Raw genomic sequence first — 15,708 nt, forward strand, 5'->3', positions numbered from 1 at the left:
ACTGGTCAGTTCGTAACCCTGGTGTTGGTAACTCTGAGGTTCTACTGTAAATTGAATTAGTTTACATCATTGTAACTGATAACAGATTCTGGCCCATCAGCATAGGAATGAATCTGTTTCAAAACTAACCCTAGAATGTCAGTTAATTTAAAGTATGTAAATATACAAGTATGAAGATTTCAGTGGAGTAAATGCCTCTACAGTTTTAGGATTGTGAAGTTAAATTTCTTTCACTCTTAAGCACCGTACACATGGCTGGATATCAGGTTTCAGGAAAAGATTTAAGCTTGAGATTTTAACACTTTACTTTGCTTAGATGAGGCATGATATTTAGTGGGAATTCTCTGGATTAACTGGATTAACTCTGAATTCTCCTAGGTATCAATTTCTGTACGCTATTAGGTTCTCATTGTTAATGGCTTTTATCTGTGGGAGATGCTAGAAGTCATCTACTTCAGATCAATTCTTGTCTCAGATCTGGCATTCAAGTCAGGTCTTCTTTTGATTTTGGACAAACCCGTTCAGGGAATACTAGGTGTTGGTTTTAAAGAAATTAATCACTTAGGGACTTCTTTATAAATCTTCTTTGGCACAGGAGTTTTCCCCCTGATGCCTTGGACACTGAACTACCTTTCACTGAAATAAGGTGAGAATTACCAGTTTTCCCCAGTAGTTGTTCACTGTCGCTAACTGCCAAGCTTGCCAGTCTGTTACTTGTGTTTACCTCCTTTTGGATGGTACTATGTTGAGGGAATTCCTAGTTCTGACTCTTTCTTTCATCTCCTCTCTGAATCTTAAAGCTCTCTCTCCCCTCTTTGTCCCCTCAGCTCAAACCAAATCTCAGTTTCTCCTATGACATGGATACTTTTTCACTTTACTGATGAGGGTGGAATATACATAAACATAAATCAGCTTAGTTTGAAAGGAATGAAAATAGAGAAGGGCCTTGGGTTATAAGCCACCAGGCACCATTCCAGGAAGTTTCCATGGAAACACTCATTAAAACAGGTGTCTTATCTGTCTTACCCTCATCTTCCCTTAGTGGTTTAAAAAAATTCAGAAAAACACATAAGAGCAACAAATTTAACTCTTTTCTTTCTGGAACTGGAGTGGTTGTTTCAAGCAGAAGGCCTTCAAGGATGTTATGAATACATTCACATGTACACCGATTAAGAGGAGGTTTTTTTACTTGTTGATACTTGGTTGAGCTATTTTATGTTTTATTTGTGAGATTATTCAATCTCACTAGGGTAAATTCATCATTGATATAACTCAACAAAGATGATGGAGCTAGGCCATAAACAATAAATCTGGCCTATTATGTTTAGGCATCAGGTTTTATATTTTTTTCTCAAAAACTTTTTTTAACTTTGCAACAGTGGTAATAATGCACACAATCAGGATATCAAATGTGATGAAACAGTCTGTCCAAAGTACAGTGCTTTTCTAAGAATATTACATGAAAACAAAAAAAAATTGTATTGACATCCAGGAACGCACAATACAAAACTAAAACTTAACTTAAAGAAAAATTAGAACCCTATCCCAAATATTTTTAAATAACCAAAAATTGGGCAAGCTGTCTACAGATTAACTTTTATATATTTTGGAGGAACATAGTAATGCTTGTGTATTGGCTAAAAATAATAAGACTTTTTCCATTTTTATTAAGAAAAATAGTTGTTTTTAAAAAAAGTCAAAAGATTTAGTCTTAGCGAGTGAGTCCTCCATTTGTTCACATTAATTCAAGAATGGGACCCGTCTGTTTAATAATCATGTATTAATTGCATGTAATATCAGTCAGTCTTTCCATAATAATTATATCCCACGCTTCAGTCAGCCAAAATGAGGTTGAGAGCATTTTGTTTTTTCCCAAAATAAGGCTGTCATGCCAAGGGGAGAGGTTGCCTTTCCTTCTTTGCTGGAATATATTTTCTCAGTAGGGTTTTCTCAACTGCAGGGTCCCAGGAAAACTCAACCTTTGTAATTTTTTTCTTAAACAAGAGGATACTTCTAGTCAAAAAGCTTGAGGAAACAATAACAGTCCCACTAAGTACATAAGTGTTCCACTTTTCCCACATTTATACCAATGTTTATTAAAGACTGCTCTATTTATGATTTTCTTTTAATATTAAGATGGGACAAACCCCGAACTATGTTTCTGTATCCCTCCTCAGCTAAAACAGGACCATAGCTGAACCATCCCAACTTTCATTTCTTTTTGCAAAAGATATAACAGAAGAAGGTTCTGTAAAACCAAACCTATTCTATTTTTGTATAATGAACTTTCCATTCTTTCTGTCTTCTCCAGATGTCCACTCTTAACAGATGTTGAAAAGGAACTTGCAGAAAGCCAGTTTAGGCTCTAACATGCTCCGAGCATTGGCCATTTCCTTTCTAAATACCCATTGGGTGCACATTGCTCCATCAAGTTCTGTTCCATTTTTTCCAGCTGTTGGTGTTCTTTGCATTTGCTTTAGTATTGTTCAATGTTTTCCTTTGTATTTAGCTTTTGTAAGAATAGTTTAGTCTTAATTTTGTTAGGTTTTTTATTTTAAAGAGTTAAAGCTGATCTTGCCAAAACCAGCGTAGTGCCAAAAACAGTATTCCACTCTACCGGAAAAAAGGTCTCATTTGGACCTTTTCTTTCTTGCCTGAATTCTTTAAAAAGGTCAATATTAACTTTTCACTCAGTGTATAGGCCGGAAGAAAGTTTTTCTCTAGTTATTGCCAGAATCTAATCTACAGAACAAGCTAATGTGTGCCTCAGACTTCATTGCAGCAAGGTGGTAGTCACAAGTAATCTTAGCCATTTCTAATCTCATACAATCTATCTCCAGTCATCAAACTTTCCTTTTTTTTTTTTTTAACTGCATATCAATTCATCATCTTAGAGTAGTAAATGTTGAAGACATTACAGAAGATATACATGCTCCAATTCTTACAGCCATGTTTTCCGGCTGTACTTTTTTACATGAAACTTTTATCAATATTTCCATAAAAATTTCCTACTTTAAATGTACACATGAGCCCATGTAATCTTGTCATTGAAGTTTGTCTCTAAAAGTAGTTTTTAATATTTTGCACGTTTCTCTGCTACCGATGAAGGTCTCTGTCTTTCTGCACACAAAGTAGGCTGTTAAATGGTCCCTTTCAGCCAGTTTAAATATTTCCTACAAGTAGTTCATCTTTAGATGGGAAGACAGTAAATAGACTGGATAGTGGATTGTCCCACTGGTTCATGGATTCTGCTGTGGTGGTAGGAATACAACCGGCAAGTAGCATAACTTTGCAAAAATATAGACCAAATCCTGAAACCTTTACTCATATGAGTACTCCTATCTAATCAATAGGCGTAGTTGTGTCACTAAAGGCTGTATGATGGGACCCGGTGTTTGTTCAAGTCATTCATATCGACCATCTCCAGCAAAAGGCTGCACTTTATCATTTGCATTGGAAGAATCATTAAGCAAATTTTAGGTGGTTTATCCACCTGATTACCAAGGAAGTGTTTTCTAATGTAAAAAAACCCCAAACCACTATAGAGTTGTCAGAATGTATTGTATTATTCCTATTTATTTGGGGGCCTTAGCTTTTTGCACTGTAGCATTAAATATTTTACTTATGAATTTTAAGCATGATGCCTAGTACGACATAAAACAATCATTTTTTAAGAGTGCTATGAAAGGTCAAAGTTTCTGAATAGTAATAACATCAGAGTTAAATGGCTAGAAAGAACCCTTTTTTCACCTTGTTCTAGTTTTTCTAATTTGTTCTTGAAGAATCGTACATGGGATGTTTAATACAGTCTGCCAGTAGATGATGCTGTTGGCTATATAATAATGTATGGTGACTTGAGGTTGGAATCTCAGCAAACGGAACAGAACCAAAAAAAAAAAAAAAAGCCGTAAAATAGTAGAACTCCTCAGAGCTCTGAGTTAGGTCTTGACAAGGAGTGAAATGTGCTTGAGAAGCGATGTTGCCAACCACAGAAATCTTCTCCCTTTACTTTTCCTTTGACATCTTGTATTACTTACAAGAAGTCCAGTGATATTCAGTTTAATATTCTTAGTGCTTTTCTCACTAGAATCTCCCTTCCTACAAACTCTCAAAAGCCTGCATCACTATTGGTTTCCTTGGGAAGGGACAGGATCAGCTCTTTGCCAGTAGTGTTCTGCTTCAACCAGTGGGGTTTTCTATGGAGAAAGTGTTTCGTTTCCAGTTCCCCCCTCCTCAGAGGCTGAGCACTCTGGATCTGTATTACTATTGACAACCAGAAAGAGAGTCAAGACTTTTCTCCTGTTCCCCCAAAGTGGCAGTGTGCTACATTGAAACTAGACCAACAGGCCACTATTAGTTACAGTTTAATAGTAGACCTCTACCTCAATATAACGCTGTCCTCGGGAGCCAAAAAATCTTATCGTGTTATAGGTGAAACTGCGTTATATTGAACTTGCTTTGATCCACCGGAGTGTGCAGCCACCCCCCCTCCCCCCCGGAGCACTGCTTTACCAGGTTATATCCAAATTCATGTTCTATCGGGTCGCGTTATATCGAGGTAGCGGTGTATATTTCATATTTTTTATACTGAAGACTATAGACATAATTTGTCCTGTATATTTTCTTTTAATTAGCCTGAGCTGTAACACAGACTAAAACTGGTATAAATGCATCTTAGATTTAAAATTGTTATTCTAAAATTAAGGAGTCTCTCTGTAATATGCCATTTGCTAAAACTGCAGTTTCAGGCTGTTTCTGTAATACAGTAGTCAGTGCATTTATTTAGTGTTTTAAGGCTGAATTAGGATGAGGATTTTGAACTGTTGCTTCAGATCTCATTACATTCTAGAGTAGACTAAGCAACAGGTTCCTTAGTGGCAAGTTTGGGGGTTGGTGAATTGAATATGTTTTTAACGGTAAATGAAAGAATATACTTGTTCAAAGCAGGCAAAATACCCTACAGTTAATGTCTAATTTTTTTTAAATAGTTTTGGCTTGGGGAGTAAAGTTCATGTGATGGCTGGAACTAGCGTTTTCTATCAAGTACTATATTTGTAATGGGTGAGTTGAGGCATGAGGCTGGAGATTGTAACATAGCAACTACAACAAAGGAGAAGGAAGCACTTAATCTTGCAGAACAAGAGACCATGGAAAATAAAGGGAGGGAGGATTAAAATAAAAACACCTAGTATGGCAATAGGCGGAAGATGTAAAAATTAGGATGTGTAGATGGTAAACCAAGGGGAGAAAGGAAAAGGTAAGTCAGCAAGTTAACCTTTGTTCTCATATCAGTCACAGTGAAATGGATATGGATGCAAGCTGTTCACTTTCAAAGTGGTGTAAAATAAATTGGATGATAATTTTTGGTGCACCAGATTCTTTTGATATACTGGTAAATGCACACCTGCTATAATAATGGAAGATCCATTTCCTAGGGCCTTTAATGTATGTGCAAAGGCTGTTTCACAACAAAGTGGGTCATTTGGGTAAACTTTATCTTTGATACGACAGATTCAGATATTATTTTAGAATTGCAGAATTAAGGGTAAATGTAACAATCTCACAGAACTTCAACAGATGTAATTGTTTTTTTTAAATTACTGTAAAAAGGTGTACTGGCCCTTTAAGGTTTTATAGGTAGGTTAGCAATACTGTTCCAAGAACAGTACTTCTAGAACAGAGACATAGTCACTGAAGAAAAGGAAGTGGCCTCAGGAAAGCAGTCTGGGGTTTGGGGAAAAGAACCCATACTCCTAAATGCTTTTAAATCCTCCTCTTGATGTTCCTCATTCCAGCCTTAGACGGTTGGACACCACTCTGCATCACCTAAAGTGAAGGGTCTCTTGAGAGCTCAGAAACTTTATAAATTGGTTAAAGGATTGACTAGTTTTACTCTAGTTGACATAAATTGTGATATATTTATTTAAAATTAAAACACAAAAAATAATTTTCTGGGAAAATGTAATTCTGCTTTGTGGGTAGAGCTTTATATATATATATATATATATATATATATATATATATATATATATATATATATATATATATATATATAAAAAATCACTTCGGGGGTGTGTGTGTGTGTGTAGACAGACAGACAGAGACACTTGAGTAGAGTACATACATATATGTGTGTAAGTCCTAAGTATTATTTTAGCTTGTTGTCAAGGAAGCATCCTGTTGAGTGAAAATCAGACCTGTACTGCATATGTATTCCCATACTGAATGCTTGACAGACACCAAAAAGTTAATACACGATTACATAGTTACAGGCCACACTTGGGGGAGAAAGTATATAAGAAAACTGTAACAGTGGCACTCAGTGACCCTCTTTTGTTATAATTATTTTGATTTACTAATTAAGTAGTGTTTCCCAGAATAACTGTTAAATTCATTTTGTAATTCCTATGAAGTAAGTTGGTTCTGGTGGTGACCTTTTGGCAGTCTCGTTTCTAACTTCCTAAAACAGTATTCCTCAATTAATCACAACAGATGTTGTTACATTACTTTTTATAGAGAAAGGCGCTATGTTTTTCTCTTTCCCAGTGGCAGTAGCATCCTGGTATTATGACTTTAGCCTTTACTCAACACCTGTATCATTGGGTTCCTAAAATGTCTTGAATGGGTATGGGCTATATACAGAAGTTTATTCATTTCAGTTGGTTGACAGTTATCCTCTTATTTTCTTATACTTGGTAGGAATAGATGATGAGCTAAATGTGTTTGTAGAAGAAATGTGAAAATACTTTAATCTAAAATGAAAAACAATTTTTGTCAACATTTAAATGTTTCAGAATAAAGAAAATCTCAAATCTGGAGAACTTGAAAAATCTTGATGTTTTGGATCTTCATGGAAATCAGGTACTGTACAGTAAGTACATCTGTTATTTTAAACCATTTGCAAATAACACTGGTTTAGACATGTTGCATCTCCGATGTGGTTTCCTGTAATATTGCTTTTATGAAGGAGGATTTAATAGTTTTGCAACTGCTTTTATTAGGGAATTCACAGAGCTTTATAAATTAATCAAAGGGAGCATGATGTTGTTATTTTGGATCTTGGTCTCTAATTTCTTATATTTGCAGAAGTTTATGAAAAGTAAAAAATAAACTTACTAAATACTCATACAACTAAAAATAACAGGATCAGTTCAGTTAGAGCTATAACATACTCATCTAATGCAAAATAGCTGTGATGTAGCTAAAATAATATGCAGTCATTTTTATGGTAGAAGAATTAAAATGGTTACAGTAACCAATGAAATATTGCATCTGCTGTATCTCACTTTACAAATGACAGGGGTGACCAGATGTCCCATTTTTAAAGGGACAGTCCCGTTTTTTGGGACTTTTTCTTATATAGGCGCCTATTATCCCCCACTCCCTGTCCCGTTTTTTCACAGTTGCTGTCTGGTCACCCTACAAATGACTCATTGCATAAAGTACAGTAATTCAAAATCTGTACAGTGAGTAATACAGGGAGGCAGTATTGTCTGTGATTAATGCAGTGGCTTGAGCTTTGGGAAATCTAGGATATGTTCCCAGGTTTGCCAAGAATATCCAATATGACGTGGGCAAATCACTTAACCTGTGAAGTATGCATCAGTTTCCCTGTCTCTAAAATAGGGATATGTAATCATCTCTGTATATTGCTTCTATTTACTTTGATGAAGAGGCTATCTAAGTGCAAAGTATTATTATAATAGATATGTTTAAGAGAGAGAGGAAGGGGACTGTAAGGTTCTCAGTACTTTTTCTGATGTATCCAGTGGAAAGTGTGTAAGGATAAGTAAGTCAGATACAGTAATCTTTTGGAAAATGTAAAATGTGTGATACAAAATGTTTAAATAGCTGAGCTGTTTAAAATAATCTGTGGTTATCCTGAATATGTAAAATCAATGTGTGAATACTCTGGATTCTTGATCTGACAAGGCTATGTACTGATGTTGCTCCTTATTGTGTTACTGCTGCACTTTGTAGAGAGTGGGGAATGGAAATACCTACATAAAAGCGTTAATGAACAATTTACATATGTGAAAATATAATTGTTCCTTTGGATTAGCTTTTTTTATTGAACTTTTAGGAGTAGTAGTATGTGCTCAAATACACTGTGATGGGGCATTATAAAACATAGTCAGTGTCTACTTTTAGAGAGGGCCTAAATTTTTAGGGGATTGTGTGTTTGAGAACGACCAGTTATGCATCCATATCATTACTTGTATGTAATGTTATATACTTGCAGTAAATGCACATGCAAGTTAGGCATGCAAATGCACACATTTTTGTGGCTGCAAATACATGTACACTTTCTTGAAACTTTTGGTCTAGATCTGTAGCCTAAGCTTTGATACAAAGAATTGTGCAGGCACAGGTGGTTATAAGCAAAAATGGAAATTCAGCCGGGGAAAATTATTAATGAAAGTATATTTTTAAAAAAACAACAAATACACAACTCTTTTAAATGTTCATCTAATCAGCTTCTTTTATCAGATATATTTGTGAAATTCCCTTTAACTTCAGTAAGAGTTGTGCACATGATGCCTGATCCAGCTGCTGGTACATGAAGTCTATGTAGCTATTTGCAAATCTTGTACCAGGAGTTGGAATACTGGAGAAATCCAGACTGAAGAGGTTAATGGGTGTTACTTTTCTAGTTGAGAAGGGCTAACAATGTCAATATGAGGCATATACATGGTTGGGACCTTCAAACGGTATATTTAGCTTGCTGCTGTTTTTCAAGGGCAGGATGTTTCTCATTGAATAGAAAGTATGCAAAGTGTAAAACTATATTACATTAACAAATTACATCTCCCTACCTACCTACATCTCTTGGGGATAGGTGAGGTCTGATATTAAGTCACAGTAATTTTTGTAAATGTATTTGTCAATTTCACAAGGAAGCTATATGTTTAAAAATATTGTGTTATACATATTCCTTTTAATTTTGTACGAATGCACACAGAAGAAGAGGGAGTTTTGCTTAAAGATCAATGGATACTTTTAAAACAAAAATGTTTATGATTATATAAACCATTATGTAAGAAAATAGGCAGATTTGCTATAACATGAAAAAGTGTAATTTTTCTAGTTCTCATTCTATTGTTATGTTGTTTGGAGTCCATGGGTTTTTGTTTGTTTGTTTTGTTTTTATTAATTAACAAAGACTATATATTTTTGTTCCATCTTGAGATTCTTGGGATCTTTCTTTAAGGTAGCCTTTGATTTTTATATTAGTATTGAAAATGTACAATTTCCAAACCAAACATGCCATAATAATCTCCTTTCAAACACAGAATTAAATTTCAGAACATTAAAAGAAAGTAATCCAGGACTCCGGAACATAGCAACTAAAATAACAAAACAGAAGGGTCCAAAGTCAAGTATTGCTGTATGATCCAAAATTAAATTTGGGTTTTGAATATGCAATCTTTCCAGTAGGACTAAATACAATAATTGTTTTTGCTGTGTTGCAATGACTGATAACCTTGGCAAGTTGTCTTTTTAATGATGCAACATAGGTACAGAATTCCCTTTGTTGGCATAGCCTCTGTAACCACACCTTTAACAAAAAGCCACGTTGTCATCCAATGGAGCTATAGAGAACCTGAACAAATTGGACCCATCAACAATATAAAACATTTATAGTATAATAACTAATATATTTGTCAAAACAGCTGCATGACTATTATGGCATTGATCCTGCCACCCGTACTCATGTTGATTAGTACCTTAATTTGTCAGTAGTCCCATTGATTTTAAGTCAGTGAGGAATGCAGAATTAGACCCTAGGTGAGCAATTTTAATTATAGTCCAATAGTAATTCCTTTCTTAATATCATTAACCACAATTACCTTCCCCTAGAGTGACTTTGTTGAAGTAAAGTTGGAACACAAAGCAGAACTTTTCACATTGTTGCCTATCTCTTTGTGTCTGTGCATGTTTTAAATTGCTAGTAATTCCTGAGGCATATTCACCTCACCAGGACATTGAGCAATGTATTGTTGTCAGGTGAAAACTTGACACTGTATAAAAAGCTAGTTGTTCACTGTTTTTGTTAATAAACAAAGTTCATAAGTGTTGAGGAAGGTTGAAGTCGCTTTTATGCTCACAAAAAAACTTTGATCAAGCCACAAATGGCCCCTTTAAAGTTATCCTTTCTCTCACTCCCAAGACTTGGCTCAGTATCCATAACAAAGAATCATGTTCAGGGTGAGCCTGATTGCTGAACACTCTTGTCCCAAGAATATTATTTACTAGGGAATCTTGTTTGCCAGAATTCTGCTAACAAAAATAGTACTTATCACTTAAAGTTGACAAAAGAAAGTATTTGTGTAGTGTAGCTTTCTAAAGATGGGAAACAGAGACAGAAGGAGAATAATGGCTTGATGTTCAGATGTGTTTGTTGAACTCAAGGGAAGATAAGGGTATTTATAATCTTTGGGGAAAGAGTTGTTAGTTCTCATCCCTTTGTAAATGTTGTAATGACCCAGAAGAAAGGCCAATCCCATTCCTAGTGTCTGAATGAGAGAGATTGCTGCTGCTCTTCTTACAGAAGTTTCAGTAAACTTGAGTGTCACACATAGCCTTGGTAGAGGTCCCCCAGCTGGACACGCATCAGTTTGCTGCATTTGGGTCTCAGCAGATTAGACCCATGTGCTCTTAAGCATCTCTTGGTCTGAATAGGCTCCAGCAGTACCTCTTTCCTTGGCCCGTCTGGCACACTTCCTGGGTACACGTTCTTTGATACCTTTTCATGGAAATGGGACCATGATGCCCTAGATGCCCAGGGCCAGTGCTGACTCCCCGCCACCCATCAACTCCCCAATAGCTTAAGCACCATCTTTGCCAGAGCTCCAACCTTGTGGAGTGACAGTGACAGTGAAAGCTCTTGCTTAAGATTTCCTGCTGTCGCACTACCACTGAAGCAACTTCATAGGGGGTTGTGACATACCAGGGTACAATCCAGACTAATGAGCAGTTAAGTCATCCCGGCCTGCAGGAGCGCCGCCAGCTTTTTTGCCGCCCTAGGCGGCGGAAGGTCCCGCCCTTGAAATGCCGCTCCCGACAGAGGCGGCGGAAGGTCCTGCCCCCGAAATACCGACGACAACCGGGGCGGCCGAAGATCCGGTCGCCGCCCCCCAAATGTTAGTGCCCTAGGCGACTGCCTAGGTCGCATAATGGGTTGCGCTAGCCCTGCCGGCCTTCAACCTTGGGTGCCTTACAATGTCTTACTGAAATAGCTCCCACTTGGGCATCTCACAAACAGCCTTCTAGCATGCAAGCCACACCCTGAGTGTCTGTGTGTAACTGCAGCCTGCCAGCCACACTTGGGATTTCACTCTGGCTCTGACCAGCCTTGGTTATATTGCAGAGTTACCCTGAACTCCCCCCCAGTCTCAGATTTTCCACCAAAAATGTATGTCCTGTACTGCCCAGCCCTCTCTTGGACAGTACAAAATATTTTAAGTCCTTAAAGGGAACAATATGCCAGTGTATTATCTCAAATAGTTCTTCAAACACTTCAGTTTAAAACACACTGGTATAGGTAAAACCAGTTTATTAACTACAGAGAGAGTTTTTAAGTGAGTACCAGTAGTGAGGCATATGAAGGAATGCCTAACATAGTGAATGCTAATGGGAAGGGGGTAGGTTTAGCAGATAAAATAAAAAAAGAACAAGTTAAAAATCACTTGGGGTATGTCTACACTACGGGATTAATCCGAATTTATATAATTCGAATTTGGGAAACAGATTGTATAAATTCGATTGTATGCGGCCACGCTAAGCACATTAATTCGGCGGTGTGCGTCCATGTACCAGGGCTAGCGTTGATTTCTGGAGCGTTGCACTATGGGTAGCTATCCCATAGCTATCCCATAGTTCCCACAGTCTCCTCCGCCCATTGGAATTCTGGGTTGAGATCCCAATGCATGATGGGGCCAAAAACATTGTCGCGGGTGGTTCTGGGTATATCCTCCCCCCTCTCCAGGAAGCAACGGCAGACAACCGTTTCGCGCCTTTTTCCTGGGTGAACAGTGCAGACGCCATACCACGGCAAGCATGGAGCCCGCTCAGCTCAAGACAGCAGTCATGAACATTGTAAATACCTCGCGCCTTATCGTGCAGTTTATGCTGAACAAGAACCTGGAAAACCAGGCGGCGAGGAGCAAGCTACAGCAGCGCGGCGACGAGAGTGATGAGGATATAGACATGGAATTCTATCGAACCGCGGGACCCGGTGCTTTGGAGATCATGCTGTTAATGGGGCAGGTTATAGGCATGGAACGCCGATTCTGGGCCCGGGAAACAAGCACAGACTGGTGGGACCGCATAGTGTTGCAGGTGTGGGACGATTCCCAGTGGCTGCGAAACTTTCGCATGCGTAAGGGCACTTTCATGGAACTTTGTGACTTGCTTTCCCCTGCCCTGAAGTGCCAGAATACCAGGATGAGAGCAGCCCTCACAGTTGAGAAGCGAGTGGCAATAGCCCTGTGGAAGCTTGCAACGCCAGACAGCTACCAGTCAGTCGGGAATCAATTTGGAGTGGGCAAATCTACTGTGGGGGCTGCTGTGATGCAAGTAGCCAAAGCAATCACTGAGGTGCTGCTACACAAGCTAGTGACTCTGGGAGATGTGAAGGTCATAGTGGATGGCTTTGCTGCAATGGGATTCCCTAACTGTGGTGGGGCGATAGATGGAACCCACATCCCTATCTTGGCACCGGAGCACCAGGGTACCCAGTACATAAACCGCAAGGGGTACTTTTCAATGGTGCTACAAGCACTTGTGGATCACAAGGGACGTTTCACCAACATCAACGCGGGCTGGCCGGGAAGGGTTCATGATGCTCGTGTCTTCAGGAACACTACTCTGTTTAAAGGGCTGCAGCAAGGGACTTACTTCCCGGACCAGAAACTGACCGTTGGGGATGTTGAAATGCCAATAGTTATTCTTGGAGACCCAGCCTAACCCTTAATGCCATGGCTCATGAAGCCATACACAGGCAGCCTGGACAGGAGTCAGGAGCTGTTTAACTACAGGCTGAGCAAGTGCAGAATGGTGGTAGAATGTGCATTTGGCCGTTTAAAAGGTCGCTGGCGATCGCTACTAACTCGCTCTGACCTCAGCCAAAGAAATCTCCCCATTGTTATTTCTGCTTGCTGTGTGCTCCACAATCTCTGTGAAAGTAAGGGAGAGACCTTTATGGCAGGGTGGGAGGCTGAGGCAAATCGCCTGGCTGCTGATTACGCGCAGCCAGACACCAGGGCGATTAGAAGAACACACCAGGAAGCGCTGTGCATCAGAGAAGCTTTGAAAACCAGTTTCATGACTGGCCAGGCTACAGTGTGAAATTTCTGTTTGTTTCTCCCTTCATGAAAACCAGCCCCCTTTATTGACTCATTCATTCTCTGTAAGCAACCCACCCTCCCCCTTCCCCCAGCTTTCTTTCAAAGGAAATAAAGTCACTATCGTTTAAAAATCATGTATTCTTTATTAAGTGATTATAAACATAGGGAGAGAACCAAGAAGGTAATCTGGGTGAGGTTTGGGAGGAGGATAGGAGGGAAGTAAAAGGCCACTGAACAAATTCAATATAATGACAGCCTTTTGGTTGGGCTGTCCACTGGGGTGGAGTGGGGAGGGTGCACGGAGCCTCCCCCCCCGCGTTCTTACACGTCTGGGTGAGGGGGATATGGAACATGGTGAGGGGGGAGGGAGGTTATACAGCGGCTGCAGCGGCACTCTGTCATCCTGCTGCCGTTCCTGAAGCTCCACCAGACGCCGGAGCATGTCCGTTTGCTCACGCAGCAGCCCCAGCGTTGCAGCCTGCCACCTCTCATCTCGAGCGTCCCTCAAGACCTCACGTTCACTGGCATCTTTCCTAAATTTAGATACAGTGTCCTTCCACTCATTCAAATGAGCTCTTTCATTGCGGGTGGATTCCATTATTTCTGTGAACATGTCGTCTCGCGTCCTCTTTCTACACCGCCTTATCTGAGATAGCCTTCGGGACGGAGGAGGGAGGCTTGAAAAATTTGCAGCTGCTGGAGGGAGGGTTGAAAGAAAGGAGAGAAGTTTTTAAACTGATACATTTTACAGAACAATGCTTATACTCTTTCATGGTGAAAAACACTATTCACATTACATAGCACATGTGATTTCAGTACAAGGTCGCATTTTCCATCTTAATATTGAGTGCCTGTGGCTTTGGTGTTAGAGATCACAGACGCAGGTCTGGGCAACAGAATTCAGCTTGCAGGCAGCCATGGTAAGCCATTGTCTTTCGGCTTCTGCGCCCTCCTTTCCCACACACCAAGCAAAGCCTGTTGACTGCTGCGGTTTTCCTGTTAACCTTCAGCAGCAGAAAACAAACTAACCCCCCCACCATCCAATTCTCTGGGATGATCGCTTTATCCCTCCCCCCACCGCGTGGCAGGTATCAGGGAAGATCCCTGCAGAAACCAAACTAACCCCCCCGCGCCCCCCCCGCCATGAATTCCCTGGGATGATCAATGTACCCCTCCCCCGACCGCGTGGCTGGTAACAGGGAAGATCCCTGCTAGCCAAACGCGAAAAGCTCAGGGCCAATTCCCCCCCCCCTGTGCTTGGCTAACTGCAGGGAAGGATTTCTTTTCAGCCACAGGCAAACAGCCCAGTAGGAACGGCCACCTCTGTCCCCTTAATTAAGTTCCCGTATTTCAACCAGGTTACCATGAGCGATATCACTCTCCTGAGGATTACACAGCAAGATAAAGAACGGATGTTGCTTGAATGCCAGCAAACACCGGGACCATACGCTGCCAGGCTTTGTCAGGCAATGATACCAGATTACTTGCTGCAAGCATGGTGTGGTCAAGTGTCCTACCATGGAGGACGGAATAAGGCTGCACTGCCCAGAAACCTTGTGGCAAGGCTTTTGGAGTACCTCCAGGAGAGCTTCAAGGAGATGTCCCTGGAGGATTTCCGCTCCATCCCCAGACACGTTAACAGACTTTTCCAGTAGCTGTACTGGCCGCGAATGCATCCCAAGTCCTCAGGGCAAATTAATCATTAAAAAACGCTTGCTTTTAAACCATGTTTTATATTTTAAAAGGTAAACTCACCTGAGGTCCCTTCCATGGGGTCATGGTCTTGGCTACTGGCTTGGGAGGCTTGGGAGGGTACTTCAGTCAGGCTGAGAAAAAGATCCTGGCTGTTGGGGAGAACGGAGTGCTGGGTGCTCTCTGCAAGCTCGTCCTCCTCCTCCTCCTCCTCTTCCCCATCCGCAGAATCCTCAGGTGTAGCTGATGAGACTATCCCCGACCCGGAATCCACGGTCACAGGTGGGGTAGTGGTGGCGGCCCCCCCCCTAGAATTGCATGCAGCTCGGTGTAGAAGCGGCATGTCCGCGGCTCTGACCCGGAGCGACCGTTTGCCTCCTTTGTTTTTTGATAGGCTTGTCTGAGCTCCTTGACTTTCACGCGGCACTGATCTGAGTCCCTATTGTGGCCTCTCTCCATCATGCCCTTGGAGATTTTTTCAAAAGTTTTGGCATTTCGTCTTTTCGAACGAAGTTCTGCTAGCACTGAATCCTCTCCCCATATAGCGATCAGATCCAGTACCTCCCGTGCGGTCCATGCTGGTGCTCTTTTTCGATTATCAGCCTGCATGGTTACCTGTGCTGATGAGCTGAGGTATCTGTGGTATCTGTGGTCACCTGTGCTCTCC

At 40.4% G+C, this 15,708-nt stretch overlaps 1 protein-coding gene across 1 annotated transcript in view; it reads left to right on the forward strand.

Moving 5' to 3' along the window:
• The window catches only part of LRRC49 (leucine rich repeat containing 49), a 132,154-nt gene that overhangs the window by 16,637 nt on the left and 99,809 nt on the right, over positions 1-15,708 (forward strand). The window contains exon 7 of the mRNA XM_065412155.1: positions 6,795-6,861. Within this exon, the coding sequence (XP_065268227.1) occupies positions 6,795-6,861 (67 nt within the window). The remainder of the gene's footprint in view (positions 1-6,794; positions 6,862-15,708) is intronic.

This window comes from Emys orbicularis, chromosome 10, assembly GCF_028017835.1.
Source record: "Emys orbicularis isolate rEmyOrb1 chromosome 10, rEmyOrb1.hap1, whole genome shotgun sequence".
NCBI lineage: Eukaryota > Metazoa > Chordata > Testudines > Emydidae > Emys > Emys orbicularis.